This window comes from Scyliorhinus torazame, chromosome 12 (genome assembly GCF_047496885.1).
Source record: "Scyliorhinus torazame isolate Kashiwa2021f chromosome 12, sScyTor2.1, whole genome shotgun sequence".
Classification (NCBI taxonomy): domain Eukaryota; kingdom Metazoa; phylum Chordata; class Chondrichthyes; order Carcharhiniformes; family Scyliorhinidae; genus Scyliorhinus; species Scyliorhinus torazame.
Window position 1 is genome coordinate 53,282,863 of NC_092718.1, and position 14,902 is coordinate 53,297,764.

General features: G+C 53.8%; 1 protein-coding gene across 1 annotated transcript in view; it reads right to left on the reverse strand.

Annotated features, from left to right (window-relative positions):
* Positions 1–14,500, reverse strand: part of rasef2 (RAS and EF-hand domain containing 2) — a 154,787-nt gene extending 140,287 nt beyond the window's left edge. Inside the window, exon 1 of the mRNA XM_072468706.1 lies at positions 13,831–14,500. Within this exon, the coding sequence (XP_072324807.1) occupies positions 13,831–14,156 (326 nt within the window). The 5' untranslated portion in view covers positions 14,157–14,500. The remainder of the gene's footprint in view (positions 1–13,830) is intronic.
* Positions 14,501–14,902: the final 402 nt, after the last annotated feature.

The following is a 14,902-nucleotide window of genomic DNA, read 5'->3' on the forward strand; positions in this document are numbered from 1 at the left end:
ACACGGAACTTCTAATCCGGGATGCCTTCGTAGCAGGTATGAGCTCTTCAGAGATCCTCCAAAGACTTTTAGAAAAGGACACCCTGGGACTGAGAGAAGCACGGGCCCTGGCAGGGTCCATGGATGTTGCCTCCCGAAATGCGCAGTCCTATGCGCCCGACCACGCAGCGGCCCCCGCAGCGCCAGCCCCACTGACCTTCCCCGTGTCCCCGCAGGCCTATGCTGTAAGACGGCCTGCTAACTGCGTTGGGCCCCGTTTTTTCTTCTGCGGGCAGGCGAAGCACCCCCTCCACCTGCAAAGGGTTCGGCAAGAAGGGCCATTTTGTGGGTGTCTGCCAAGCAGGAGCTGTGGCCGCGGTCTCCAACCTTCCCTTCGGGCCCCAGGCGGCCAGCACTCACCGCCACCCCCCTATCCTACGGCCATGCCTGAACCACGGCCACGGCCATCTTGCCCATCCACGCTGGTTGGATGGGCGCCGCTATTTTGTCCATCCCCGCCGCCATTTTGTTCATCCCCGACCACCATGTGCGATCCATGGGAGACACCATCTTGGGGCCCCAGGCCCCAGCACGGCCGACTACATGCTGCCCGATCACAACCCACAACTGCTCCACCTGGCTTCGGTGACGCTGGACCAAAATCGACCTCAGACACTCGCAACAGCAACGACGACGATCTTCATCAACGGCCACGAGACGTCTTGCCTGATCGACTCTGGGAGCACGGAGAGCTTTATACACCCCGACATGATAAGACGCTGTTCACTTGTTACCCACCCTGTAAAGCAAAGAATCCCCCTGGCCTCCGGGTCACACTCAGTGGAAATAAAGGGGTTCTGCCTAGCGAACCTCACAGTCAAAGGCAGGAAATTCAACAATTTCCGCCTTTATGTCCTGCCGCACCTCTGCGCGGCTACACTCTGGGGTTGGACTTCCAATGTAACTTGCAAAGCCTCACCTTCCAATTTGGCGGCCCTATAGCCCCCCTTACTGTCTGCGGCCTCGCGACCCTTAAGGTCGACCCGCCTTCCCTGTTTGCGAACCTCACCCAGGATTGCAAACCCGTCGCCACCAGGAGCAGACGGTACAGTGCCCAGGACCGGACCTTCATCAGGTCAGAGGTCCAAAGGCTACTGAGGGAAGGGGTCATTGAAGCTAGCAACAGTCCCTGGAGAGCTCAAGTAGTGGTGGTAAAGACCGGGGGGCAACATAGGATGGTCATTGACTACAGTCAGACCATCAACAGGTTTATGCAGCTGGATGCGTACCCTCTCCCCTGCATATCCGACCTGGTAAACAGGATCGCGCAATACAACGTCTTCTCCACGGTGGATCTCAAGTCCGCCTACCATCAGCTACCCCTCCGCACTCGTGACCGCAAGTACACTGCCTTCGAAGCAGATGGGCAGCTCTACCAATTTTTAAGGGTTCCCTTTGGTGTCACTAATGGGGTCTCGGTCTTCCAACGCGAGATGGACCGAATGGTTGACCGGTACGGCTTACGCGCAACGTTCCCGTATCTTGATAACGTCACCATCTGCGGCCATGACCAGCAGGACCACGACACCAACCTCCGAAAATTTCTCCAGACCGCGAAAACCCTTAAGTTAACGTACAATAAGGATAAATGCCTCTTTAGCACCGACCGCCTAGCCATTCTCGGCTACGTAGTGCGAAATGGAGTTATAGGCCCCGACCCTGAACGCATGCGCCCCCTTAAGGAGTTCCCCCTCCCTCACTGCTCCAAGGCCCTGAAGCGCTGCCTCGGGTTTTTCAGTTATTACGCACAGTGGGTCCCCAACTACGCAGACAAAGCCCGACCCCTAATCCAGTCCACAACCTTCCCCTTGTCGACGGAGGTCCGCCAGGCCTTCTGCCGCATCAAAGCAGACGTTGCAATGGCCACAATGCGCGCCATCAACGAGTCCCTTCCCTTCCAGGTCGAGAGCGATGCGTCTGACGTAGTTCTGGCCGCCACCCTCAACCAAGCAGGCAGACCCGTGGCTTTCTTCTCCCGTACCCTCCATGCTTCCGAAATTCGCCATTCCTCGGGCAAAAAATAGGCACAAGCTATAGTAGAAGCTGTGCGACACTGGAGGCATTATCTGGCCAGCAGGAGATTCACTCTCCTCACTGACCAACGGTCGGTGCCGTTCATGTTTGATAATGCACAGCGGGGCAAGATAAAGAACGACAAGATCTTGTGCTGGAGGATAGAACTCTCCACCTACAACTACGAGATCTTGTCCCGTCCTGGGAAGCTAAACGAGCCTTCCAATGCCCTGTCCCGCGGCACATGTGCCACCGCACAAGTGGACCACCTCCGAGCCCTCCACAAGGACCTCTGCCACCTGGGGGTCACTCGCTTTTTCCACTTCATTAAGGCCCGCAACCTGCCCTACTCCATCGAGGAGGTCAGGACAGTCACCAGGGACTGCCAAATCTGCGCGGAGTGCAAACCGCACTTCTACCGGCCAGAGAGGGCGCACCTGATAAAGGCTTCCCATCCCTTTGAGCACCTCAGCATGGACTTCAAAGGCCCCCTCCTCTCCACCGACCGCAACACGTATTTCCTGAACGTGATTGACGAGTACTCCCGGTTCCCGTTCGCCGTCCCCTGCCCCGACATGACCACAATCACTGTCATCAAGGCCCTCCAGGGTATCTTTACACTGTTCGGGTTCCCCGCGTACATACACAGTGATAGGGGGTCCTCCTTTATGAGAGACGAACTGCGTCAATTCCTGCTCAGCAAGGGCATCGCCTCAAGCAGGACGACCAGTTACAACCCCCGAGGAAACGGGCAGGTGGAGAGGGAGAACGGAACGGTCTGGAAGACCGTCCTACTGGCCCTGCGGTCCAGGACTCTCCCCAACTCCCGCTGGCAGGAAGTCCTCCGGAGGCCCTCCACGCCATTCGGTCGCTGCTCTGTACAACTACCAATCAGACACCTTATGAACATCCCCTTGTCTTCCCCAGGAAGTCCTCCTCCGGGACCTCGCTCCCAACCTGGCAAGCGACACCCGGATCCATCCTGCTTCGGAAGCACATGCGGGCGCACAAGTCGGGCCCGTTGGTCGAGAGGGTCCAGCTGCTGCACGCTAACCCCCAGTATGCCTTCGTGGCGTTCCCTGACAGCCGGCAAGATACAGTCTCCCTCCGGGACCTGCCGCCCGCAGGAACCCCACGCACACCCGAACCATTACCCCCAACCCCTCCCCCCCCACAGCACCTCACTGGGGGGTCGGTCCTCCCGCCACTCCTACCTAGGCCATCCCATCCACCGACGCCCCCTACAGGTGCCCCCCTCTCGTGTCAACCGTTTGCCCCACCAGCGCCACCTAGGGGTGACGAAGCTGCCATGGACGACGAAGCCACGCTCCCGGAGTCGCAGACGCCCGGACCCCCACCAGAACCACCACAGAGGCTCAGACGATCCAGGAGGATGACCAGCCACCCGACCAACTGATTGCTACACTGTAACTGGAACTGTAAATGAACACTGACTGTATATATCTTCCATGCTTGTAAATACTCACGGTACCTCCATATCTGATCATACCATGTTCAATGCAATTGTAACCACTGGCCACCAACCCCGCCGGACTCTTTTTTAACAGGGGGTGAATGTGGTAGTATCAGGTATTGCAGTACCCGAGAGGCTGTAGACCATTGGTTAAGCCTAGCAGCTTACCATTGGCTGTTTGGTATGTGGCTCCGCCTGGACAGGGGGGGTATAAGAACAGGTACCATCCCAGCAGCCCTCATTCTGTACCGAAGCTGCTGGGGAACAGATCTAGTCTATTAAAGCCTTCAGTTATGATACAACCTCGTCTTTGAGTATAATTGATCTTGCATCAGGGGGGACAGGGAGAATGTAAAGAAATATGTATGTAAATAAGAAACTGTACAACATGTAAATACCAGGTACACCATTTGTTAAAAGTATCGTTCAGTAAAATTGAAAAACACGAATAAAAACATTTTTTTAAAATACTATACAAAATACCGATCACATAATCTTACAGCCGAATCTCACGGCCAACAAAGCAGTCATTCAGCTCATTGCCCTGTGCCAGTTCCCTGAAAGAGCTGCATGATTATTCCCACTCAGATTTCTCCCTCAGTGTGTGAGTGCAGACCACGCAGCAATCCGCCACGTACCGTGCAGTGCAATAAGCAAGCTGCACACAATTAAATAAAACTTAGAGGGAACAAGGATCTCGCTCTTTCCTCAGAGGCCTGCAAGTATTACACCTAGGATTTGGAAAATCAAAGTATCAACCGTTCAGTCAATTAAGGCCACATTCTGTGCATTACTTCTTATATCAGAGCAACATACTCTGGTGTCACGAGGGGCTGTGTACTGGAAGGATGGTATTTTTTTCATAAGATTCTCCATTTTCTTGACAGAGTTTCCCCCTACCAAGATGGCCGCAGGAAGTCAACCCGGATGTCACATGGCAGACTGATGGCAACCCCTCTCAGGAGCCTAGTGCAACGAGGATCAGTTGTGGAGCCTAGCTAGACTATTTAAGCAGAGCACTGAGCCCTGCTGGGGGAGGAAGCTAGCTTGGTGAATGCAAGGAAGGAGCCTTGGAGAGTGAAGAAGTTGCTGTGTGCTTGCTGCTGACCTCGGACTCTATGATTTTGATTGGACTCTGGCCTGTATAAGAACCCGTACTTGTAATCTGACTGTCGCTGCCTTGTACTGTATTGAGTTTTCCTTGGCAAACAGATTAGCCGTCCAGGTTTCAATCGGGATACATTGGCTGGCATTATCCGGTTGTTGCGATTCACATTTCCCGCCGGGAGGGTAATCCTGCCCATGGGTTTCCCGGCGGCGTGGAGTGGTTCCATAGGGCAATCCCATTGACCAGCGGCGGGAAGATAGAATCCCGGTGACAGTGAATAGTGCACGGCTGAGAAATACTCGGCTGGGGGACTAGAGAATCCCGCCCACTGTGTACAAAGTTAGGCTAAAAAAAAGCTAGGTGATTATTTCCTTTCTTTTCTGAATATCTGAAGACCTTTAAATAAACATACATGTTTTGGTATTTGGACAACTGTGTGAGCTTTTAAACTGAGTAAACTCCACCCCACCTAATCCCATCCCCACCCCCTTAAGTCATCATATTGGTTACGTTATCAGCTGATGAATAGCCTTCAGATATATATAATGACTTTTCAAGTGTGAGGGTGATTGTATAAATTGCCAAAGGCAACATAACTGAAGTGAGGACTCCCACATCCTTGTTTCAATTTTCGTGATTGCGGGGACTGAAAGATTTGAGAACATGAGACTGTTGTGTCAGTGGTAAATCACAGGTCTCCTAACTGTATTGCATGCTCCACCAATCCTGGTCCACATCAGAGAGTTGAGTCTGAATTTAATGTTCTCTACAGTCTGGAGATTGATATCCAGTTAATGAGGTTTAGCTGTGACACTACCTGTCAAGACAATGCAGAGGTTTTACTGCTGGCATGCTGGGCAAGTTATTTACAATGATACCAAATGGTGAAGTGTAGCCATAGTTGCCCCTGTGTTCCTTGCATACTCGCGAGATTCTGGTTTAAAGACAGGGGGTGCTATTCTCCCCCCACCCCCACCCCACGCCAGGTGGGAGAATCGCCGGGGCGCCCCGCGAATCGCGCCACGCCGCCCTGACCCCCGCACGCGATTCTCCCACCCCCCAGAAACCAGCGGCGTGCAATTAGCACCAGGCCGCTCAGAGAACCGCTACGACATGACAGGTTCCCACCGGCGCTGTCCACCCCTGGTCTCTGCGGGCGGGAACTCTGCGGGAACGCTGGGGGGGCGGCCTGTGAGTGAGGGAAGGGGGCTCCTTCACCGGGCTGGCCTCCGATGGGGTCTGGCCCGCGGTGTAACTGAAAAAGTTTGGAAAGAGTTTTAACTGCCATCTTTAATCCCACTCTTACAAACCAAAGAGCAAACTACGATCATTTGATTTTGTGTCCACACTGGCAATTCATCCATTTTTGCTAGTTTGAACCCCAGACGTAATCCCACAGAGGTATAAAAGAGTATATCTTTACATAAGACCTGGATTCATTTCTCAAAATGAATCTTCCTGGAAAATGCATTGTTAAAGATGCATTTTTTGTGCACTTCTATGTTGCAGCTGTCTACCTTCCTGCTCTCTTTCTCACATATAATCTCGACAGTGCAGAAGAAGACCATTCAGTCCATCGAGCCTGCACCGACCCTCCGAAAAAGCACTCCAGCCCAGGCCTACCCCCCCCCTGACCTATCCTCATAACCCTATCTAACCTTTGGACAGTAACGGTCAATCCACCTAACATGCACATCTTTGCATTGTGGAAGAAAGCTCCACACACACAGTCGTACAAAGCCAGAATTGAACCCCGGTCTCTGGCGCTTTGAGGAAGCAACCACTGGGACATGATGCCACCCATAATAAATGTCCGCTCCAGGTGGCACTGCTATCAGAGGTGATGGTAAAAGTCCCTTTACTATAATAATATAATCTTTATTGTCACAAGTAAGCTTACATTAACATTGCAGTGAAGTTACTGTGCAAAGCCCCTGGTCGGCACATTCCGGAGCCTGTTCGGATACACCGAGGAAGAATTCAGAATGTCCAAATTACCTAATTGCATGTCTTTCAGGACTTGTGGGAGGGAACTGGAGCATCAGGAGGCAACCCACGCAGACACGGGGAGAACGTGCAGACTCCACACAGACAGTGACCCAAGGCGGGAATTGAACCTGGGACCCTGGAGCTGTGAAACAACAGTGCTAACCACTGTGCCTGCCGTGCTGCCCATTAATGCTAAAGTTTTAAGGTTGTAACTCCGACAGTGTGATTGTACATCCTATTCTGGACCTCCCATCAATTCCAAGTGGCTGTAATTTACAATCATGTAATGAATTAATCTGAATTGACCTATCAAAATATACAATAAATGAATGACACCATCCAACAGATTGATGACCTCAGTGTCAAATGTGGCTCAGCCCTCACTTTCTGTGTTTAATCCGCAGTCAAGAAATATGAATATATAACCTGGGCAAACACTCCCAGTGGGAGAGTGCTGCACTGTCGGACATGCTATCTTTGTCGATGAATGTGAAACTGAAGTTCTATCTGCGTTTGCAGCTATAACTCAAAAATTCCGTGTCACTATTTCCGAGTTCAGCCCAGAAGATCTGTCCAGTATCCTGACCAATATTTATCCCTCGGCCATCATTTATTAAAAAAACAAAAGATGATCTGGACATTTATTAAATTGCTGTTAGTGTAAACTTGCTGCTCGCAAATCAAAATTTCCTACCTCATAACAGTGACTAGACTGCAAAGTACTTCATTGGTGGTAAATCACTGAGGTTGTGAATCAAGTTATTTATTTTTTTCATTCAAAGAACTGGTGTGAGCACAATGGGCCGAATGGCCCCCTCTGTGCTGAGGGTTCTTATGATTTTTGCTCCATCTTATGCTGCTGGCTAAAAACCCCAGTGGCCTCAATGCTCTCAAATATCAAAAGGTAAAATGCAAAAGAACTCCGACTTTTGTTCAATATCTAGCAGCATGGCACCTACAATGGGCAGACGATGTTCTCACTCGTCTACCAGAGGATCAGTGCAGCAGGAGCAAGGTCACCATAAAACTCTCCAAGTTCCTGCACTTTCATCCTGTGTTATATATTCACTGAGTAGAATTGACTGTGGGTGATGAACCTGCGTCATCACTGAGCATTCAAATAGATGGAGATGCCCATAAAAATATAATAGTAAGAAAATAGTGAGTGTAGGAAGGAGAGAGGGATCGCGGGGCATGGGACAGCTCGGCATGAGGGGCATGAAAGGGAGGGTCCAATGGGTACAGGAATGGTGAAGGCAAGGGCACAGGAGGGAGGACAGGGGCATGGGAGAGAAGGTGATGAGTGCCACAGAAGAGGAGGGTCAGGGGAGAGGGCATGGAAGAAATTGGGGCAAGGGGAATGAGAGAGAGGGGTGAGACATGGGACAGAGGATACGAGGGACATGGAAAACATGGGGGGAAGCGCACCGATCGGGTTTGAGGAGCCTGGGGGCGCGAGAGTGGATGGCACAGGAGGACAAGAGACAACATGGGAGGGACAGGATGTGAGGGGAATGGAAGAAGGGCTGAGGGGACATGGGTAGGTACCAAGAGGAGGAGGGGGAGGGGCATGGGAGAGACAGAGGCAAAGGGCACTGAGGGAAGGGGAGAGGAGGGTGAGGCGTTTGAGATGCAGGACCATGAGAGTGAGAGATGGGGAGAGGGATGAGTGAGGGAAGAGTGACGGGGGGAAGAGGGGATGAGAGTGGCGGGGAGAGGAAGAGGGGATGAGAGTGGCGGGGAGAGGAAGAGGGAATGAGAGTGGGGGAGCGGGAGAGGAAGAGGGGATGAGAGTGGGGGAGCGGGAGAGGAAGAGGGGATGAGAGTGGGGGAGCGGGATAGGAAGAGGGGAAGAGAATTGGGTGAGAGAGGATGAGAGTTGGGAGGAGAGGAAGAGGTGATGAGAGTGGGGGAGGGAAGAGGGGATAAAGTGGGGGAAGGAAGAGGAAGAGAGGATGAAGTGGGGAAGAGGAAGAGGGGATAAGAGTGGGGGAGGGAAGAGGGGATGAGAGTGGTGATGCACGATCAATTGCACAAAGACTTGAGTTGGGTACAACTGAGGCTTTACTGTTCTAAGATGTGTGGCCTCCCACAGCAGCTGGCGAAATGGCTGCAGCATGGAGGACACACATATTTATACTCCGCCTACTGGGTGGAGCCAGCAGGCAGGGTCTACCAACGTACCTGTAGTACAGGTCCTACCATATATCACCTAATAGAGGTGCAACTGTGGTTTACCACATTCATCCCCTGTTAAAATTGAGTCCGACGGGGGTGGTGGAGAACTATATACAACAAATGGTTTCCTTTTTACATTTACATTGACATTTGATAGAGAGAGAAAAATGTCTTTTGAAGTCCAGTGGACCAGTTAGAGGTTTAATCGGTCTGGCGCCTTGATGTGCCGCTGGGAGCGACGTAGTGGTGGTGGCGATGTTATGCTGGTCTGATGTCCGGAGCCTCCGGGAGCGTGCCGAAATCCTCGTCATCCTCTGCGTGGGCAGGGGGAGGATGGATGGTCCCAGGGGGGGGTTGCTGCTGGGAGCGCCGGGGGAGGGTTGTGCCGGGCCGGGGGTGTGTGTGTGTGTGACCTGCTGGTGTCAGGCCCCTGAGGGAGACAGTATCCTGGCGGCCATCGAGGTATGCCACGTAGGCATACTGGGGGTTTGCATGGAGCAACGGGTCCGCCTTGTGGAGTCGGATATGCCTACAGAGCAGGACGGGTCCTGGAGCTGCGAGCCAAGTCTGGAGCGACACCTCGGATGTGGAATTCCTGGGGAAGGCAAAAAGGCGTTCATGGGGTGTGTTGTTAGTGGCGGTGCACAGCAGTGACCGAATGGAGAGCAGTGCATCAGGGAGGACCTCCTGCCAGCAGGAGGCCGGGAGGTTCCTGGACCGTAGAGCCAGTTGGACGGCCCTCCATACCATCCCATTCTCCCTCTCTACCTGTCCATTTCCCCGGGGGTTGTAGCTTGTCGTTCTGCTGGAGGTGATACCCCTGCTGAGCAGGAACTGACGCAGCTCATCACTCATGAAGGAGGATCCCCTGTCACTGTGGATGTAGGCGGGAAACCGAACAGAGCGAAAATTGTATTGAGGGCTTTGATGACGGTGGCAGATGTCATATCGGGGCATGGGATGGCGAAGGGGAATCTGGAGTACTCATCGACCACACTGAGAAAATACGTGTTACGGTCGGTGGAGGGGATTGGCCCTTTGAAATCCATGCTGAGGCGTTCAAAGGGGCGGGAGGCCTTCGCCAGCCACGCACGGTCTGGCTGGTAGAAGTGCGGCTTGCACTCTGCACAGACCTGGCAGTCCCTGGTGATTGGCCGTGCTTCCTCGACGGAGTAGGTCAGATTGCGGGTCTTTATGAAATGGTACAACCGTGCGACTCCTGGGTGACAAAGACTGTCATGCAGAGTCCGGAGTCGGTCTACATGGGCGCTGGCACATGTACCTCGGGATAGGGCGCCTGGGGGCTCGTTGAGCTTACCAGGGCGATACAAAATCTCGTAATTGTAGGTGGAGAGCTCAATCCTCCACCTCAAGATCTTATCATTCTTGATCTTCCCCTACAATGTGTTTTTGAACATGAAGGCTACTGACCGTTGGTCAGTGAGGAAAGTGAATCTCCTGCCGGCCAGGTAATGCCTCCAATGCCGCACAGCATCAACAATAGCTTGGGCCTCTTTTTCGACGGATGAGTGCCGAATTTCTGTGGCATGAGGAAGGGGGAAAAGAATGCCACGGGTCTGTCTGCCTGATTGCGGGTGGTGGCTAGGGCGACGTCTGATGCGTCGCTCTCTACTTGAAAGGGCAGTGTCTCGTCTACTGCATGCATCCCGGCCTTGGCGATATCAGCTCTGATGCGGGCGAAGGCCTGTTGTAACTTGGCCACCAGGGGAAAATGGGTTGACTGTATGAGTGGGCGGGCGTTGTCCACATAGTTTGGGACCCACTGAACGTGGTACGAAAAGAACCCCAGGCAGCGTTTGAGGGCCTTGGGGCAGTGGGGAAGGGGAGCTCTATGAGGGGCACAACTGGTCGGGATCGGGCCCCAGAACTCTGTTCTGGACCACATAGCCGAGGATGGCTAAGTGGGTCATGCTAAACACGCACTTCTCCTTGTTGTAGGTGAGGTTTAGGAGAGTGGCGGTGTGGAGAAATTTGGCACGGTTGGCGTCGTAGTCCTGCTGATCATGGCCGCAGATGGTGACGTTGTCTAGGTACGGAAAGGTGGCCCGCAAACCGTTCTGGTTGACCATTCGGTCCATCTCCCTTTGGAAGACCAAAGTTGGTGACGCCAAAGGGAACCCTGAGGAAGTGATAGAGACGGCCGTCTGCCTCGAAGCCAGTGTATGGACGGTCCGATTTACGAATAGGGAGCTGGTGGCAGGCGGATTTGAGATCTACCATTGAGAAGACCCGGTACTGTGCAATCTGATTGACCATATTAGATATGCGTGGGAGGGGGTACGCGTCGAGTTGCGTGTACCGATTGATGGTCTGGCTTTAGCCCACGGCCATTCTGTGTTTCTCCCCAGTTTTAACTACTACCACTTGGGCTCTCCAGGGGCTGTTGCTGGCCTCGATGATGCCTTCCCGAAGCAGCCGCTGGACCTCGGACCTGATGAAGGTCCTGTCCTGGGTGCTGTACCGTCTGCTCCTGGTGGCGACGGGTTCGCAATCTGAGGTTAGATTTGCGAAGAGGGAGGGGGGATCGACCTTTCGGGTTGCGAGGCCGCACACAGTGAGCGGTGGTAGGGGCCCGCCGAATTTCAGAGTTAGGCTCTGGAGGTTGCACTGGAAGTCCAGGCCGAGTAGTAGGGCAGCGCAAGGTTAGGGAGGATGTAGAGGCGGAAGCTGCTAAATTCTACACCCTGGACCGTGAGTGTGACCGTACAGTACCCCCGGATCGCCACGGAATGGGATCCGGAGGCCAGGGAGATTTTTTGGTTGGTGGGGTGTACCGTGAGGAAGCAGCGCCTTACTGTATCCAGGTGGATGAAGCTTTCGGTGCTCCCGGAGTCCAGCAGGCAAGAGGTCACGTGTCCATTGATGTTAATGCTGGTTAGGGCAGCACGGTAGCATTGTGGATAGCACAATTGCTTCACAGCTCCAGGGTCCCAGGTTCGATTCCGGCTTGGGTCACTGTCTGTGCAGTGTCTGCACGTCCTCCCCGTGTGTGCGTGGGTTTCCTCCGGGTGCTCCGGTTTCCTCCCACAGTCCAAAGATGTGCAGGTTAGGTGGATTGGCCATGATAAATTGACCTTAGTGTCCAAAATTGCCCTTAGTGTTGGGTGGGGTTACTGGGTTATGGGGATAAGGTGGAGGTGTTAACCTTGGGTAGGGTGCTCTTTCCAAGAGCCAGTGCAGACTCGATGGGCCGAATGGCCTCCTTCTGCACTGTAAATTCTATGATCTATGATGCGGTGGCCAGGTTGTGCTGATGAGACTGGTTGATGGTCACTGAGGCGAGTCGTGGTCAGTCGTCGCTGGTGTCGGATGATGGAAAGCCCGGGGGGCACAGGTCCTGGAACGCTGGCGGTGCCCATGTGCCATGGGGGAGACAAGATGACGGCGCCTGAAGATCTTGAGGACAAAATGGCGGCGCCCATGGGCCGCACGTGTTGCTCGGAGGGGAAGATGGCGGCCCCCACTGGCCGCGCTTGGTCTGAGGGGAAGAAGATGGCGGCGCCCACTGGCCGCACGTGGTCCGGGGAGGTGAAGATGGCGGCGCCCATTGTCCATAAACGAAGGGGGTGGGGGCGATAGCGGCGACTGCGCGGGCCTGGCACACCGTGGCGAAGTGCCCCTTCTTACCGCAAGCCTTACAAAGGGCAGCGCAGGCCGGGCAGCGTTGGCGTGGGTGTTTCTGCTGGCCGCAAAAGTAACATCGGGGACCCCCCGTGTTCGCAGGCTGGCGCGTGGCGCAGGCGTATTGGCTGGATAAGACCCCCACTGGCACGGCATTCTGTGGGATCCACGATGCGTAGGAGGGGTGGGTCGCGCGGCCGGGGGTGCAGGCCTGAACGTTGCGTGAGGCGACTGGCATAGAGAGCGCTAGTTTCTTTGTCTCTGTTAGGTCGAGCGTGGCCCCTTCTAACAGTCGCTGGCATATGAGGTCCGACCCAATCCCCGGAACGAACGTGTCCCGCATGAGGAGGTTTGAATGTTCAGTGGCCTGAGCGGCCTGACAGTCACAGCCCCGGCCGAGTGGGATTAGGGCCCGCCAGAAGTCTTCTATGGACTCACCAGGGAGTTGAGAGCGAGTGGCGAGTACGTGCCTGACGAAGAGCGTGTTCGTCTTCTGAGCATAATTCTCTATGAGAAGCGTCATGGCTTCGGCGTAGTTTGGGGCGTCCTGGATTAGCGGAAAGATGCTGGAGCTCAACCTTGAGTACAGGATCTGTATCTTCTGAGCCTCCGAGACAGGGGTGGACGCCGAGTTGATGTACGCCTCGAAGCAATCTAGCCAGTGTTGAAAGTCTTTTTTGGCGTCGCTCGAATGCGGATCCAGCTGCAGGCGATCCAGTTTGATACAGAGGTCCATCTTTTGTAAATCTTAGAGCAATAAATTGATGCACGATCAATTGCACAAAGACTTGAGTTGGGTACAACTGAGGCTTTATTGCTCTAAGTGTGTGGCCTCCCACAGCAGCTGGCAAAATGGCTGCAGCATGGAGGACACACATATTTATACCCCACGTACAGGGCCAGCAGGCAGGGACTACCAACGTACCTGTAGTACAGGTCCTACCATACATCACCTAATAGAGGTGCAACAGTGGTTTACCACAAATGAGAGGGAGGGAGCGAAGAAGAGGGGATGAGAGTGGGGGAGGGAGAGAGGAAGAGAGGAAGAGGGGATGAGAGTGGGGGGAGGGAGAGAGGAAGAGGGGATGAGAGTGGGTGGAGAGGAAGAGGTGATGAGAGAGGGAGGGAGAGAGAAAGAGGGAATGAGAGTGGGGGAGGGAGAGAGGAAGAATGGATGAGAGTGGGGTGAGAGGAAGAGGGGATCAGAGTGGGGGAGGGGGTGAGGGCAGGGAGAGAGGAAGAGGGGATGAGAGTGGGGTGAGAGGAAGAGGGGATCAGAGTGGGGGAGGGGGGCAGGGAGAGAGGAAGAGGGGATGAGAGTGGGGTGAGAGGAAGAGGGGATGTGAGTGGGAGGGGGCGGGGGGGAGCAGTAAACAAGTTTCCCAACCTGCGGAGGTCCTGCAGCCCATTCCCAAATCGGTCCTCAAACTCCTCCCAGGCCACTCTCTGGCTCTGGGCTCCATCCGAGCCGAAGGAGGACAGATCCAGGATCGCGGACACCTCCTCGAAGCCGGAGGTGAAGTCGTTGAAGTTGATGGAGCCGTCATTGTCCACGTCCAGCTTGTGGAAGAGCGGAGCGATCTGCGAGCGAGCGACACTCAGCTCTCGGCAAACACTCGAGAAATCCTCGAACTCGATCAGCCCCGAGCGGTTCAGGTCACAAGCCGAGAAAAGTCTCCTCAAATCCGGCCGGGTCATTGCAGCAGTTTCCATCCGGCAGCAGCTGGCTCTCTGATCGGGAGCAGGGGACCTGGCTCTGGTCAATATCCCTTGTTAATATCCCTGCTGGCTCTGGTTAATATCCCTGGGACTCAAGTTTCTTTGCACCGGGCTAAAAGGTGGGGGTGGGGACCGCTTCTTGACGTCAGGTTGCATTGCCCAGTAATCCTGGTTACACAGGACTAGCTGCAAATCAGTTCCACACCAGGCACTACAGGAGGGTCATCCTGTGACTGTCAGGGTTGAAGCTGCAAAGCCGCCCACCACACCAGGTTGTAGGAAACACAGATTCGACGTGTTAATCAAAGCCCTGGATTACAGCAGACACTTCCTGGAAGGTGCTATTTCCTGCCACAATGAATTGTCCCAGGTCAGATCCCACCCTCCTCTCTGAATCACCTGGAACAATGCCACCGGACGGGAGGTTTGACACTTTTTAAAACAAAATCGAAGCAAACTTGCTGCTCTCTGATTGCACTCTGTGCATGATGTAATTTGAGAGTGGGAAGGTGGAGATATATGGTAAACTTGGCTGATGTTCACAGTCTTTTTCGGAGATTTTCACAGTAACTTCAATGCAGTGTTAATGTAAGCCTACTTGTGACAATAATAAAGATTATTCAAATTAGATCACTTGATGACGAGTATGATTATCCACCGAAGATACTCCGTGTTCCTGGTCATAGGTTCTGTATGACTGTTGAGCCCGATCCTAGAGCCACATCTTCGACCGCACACTT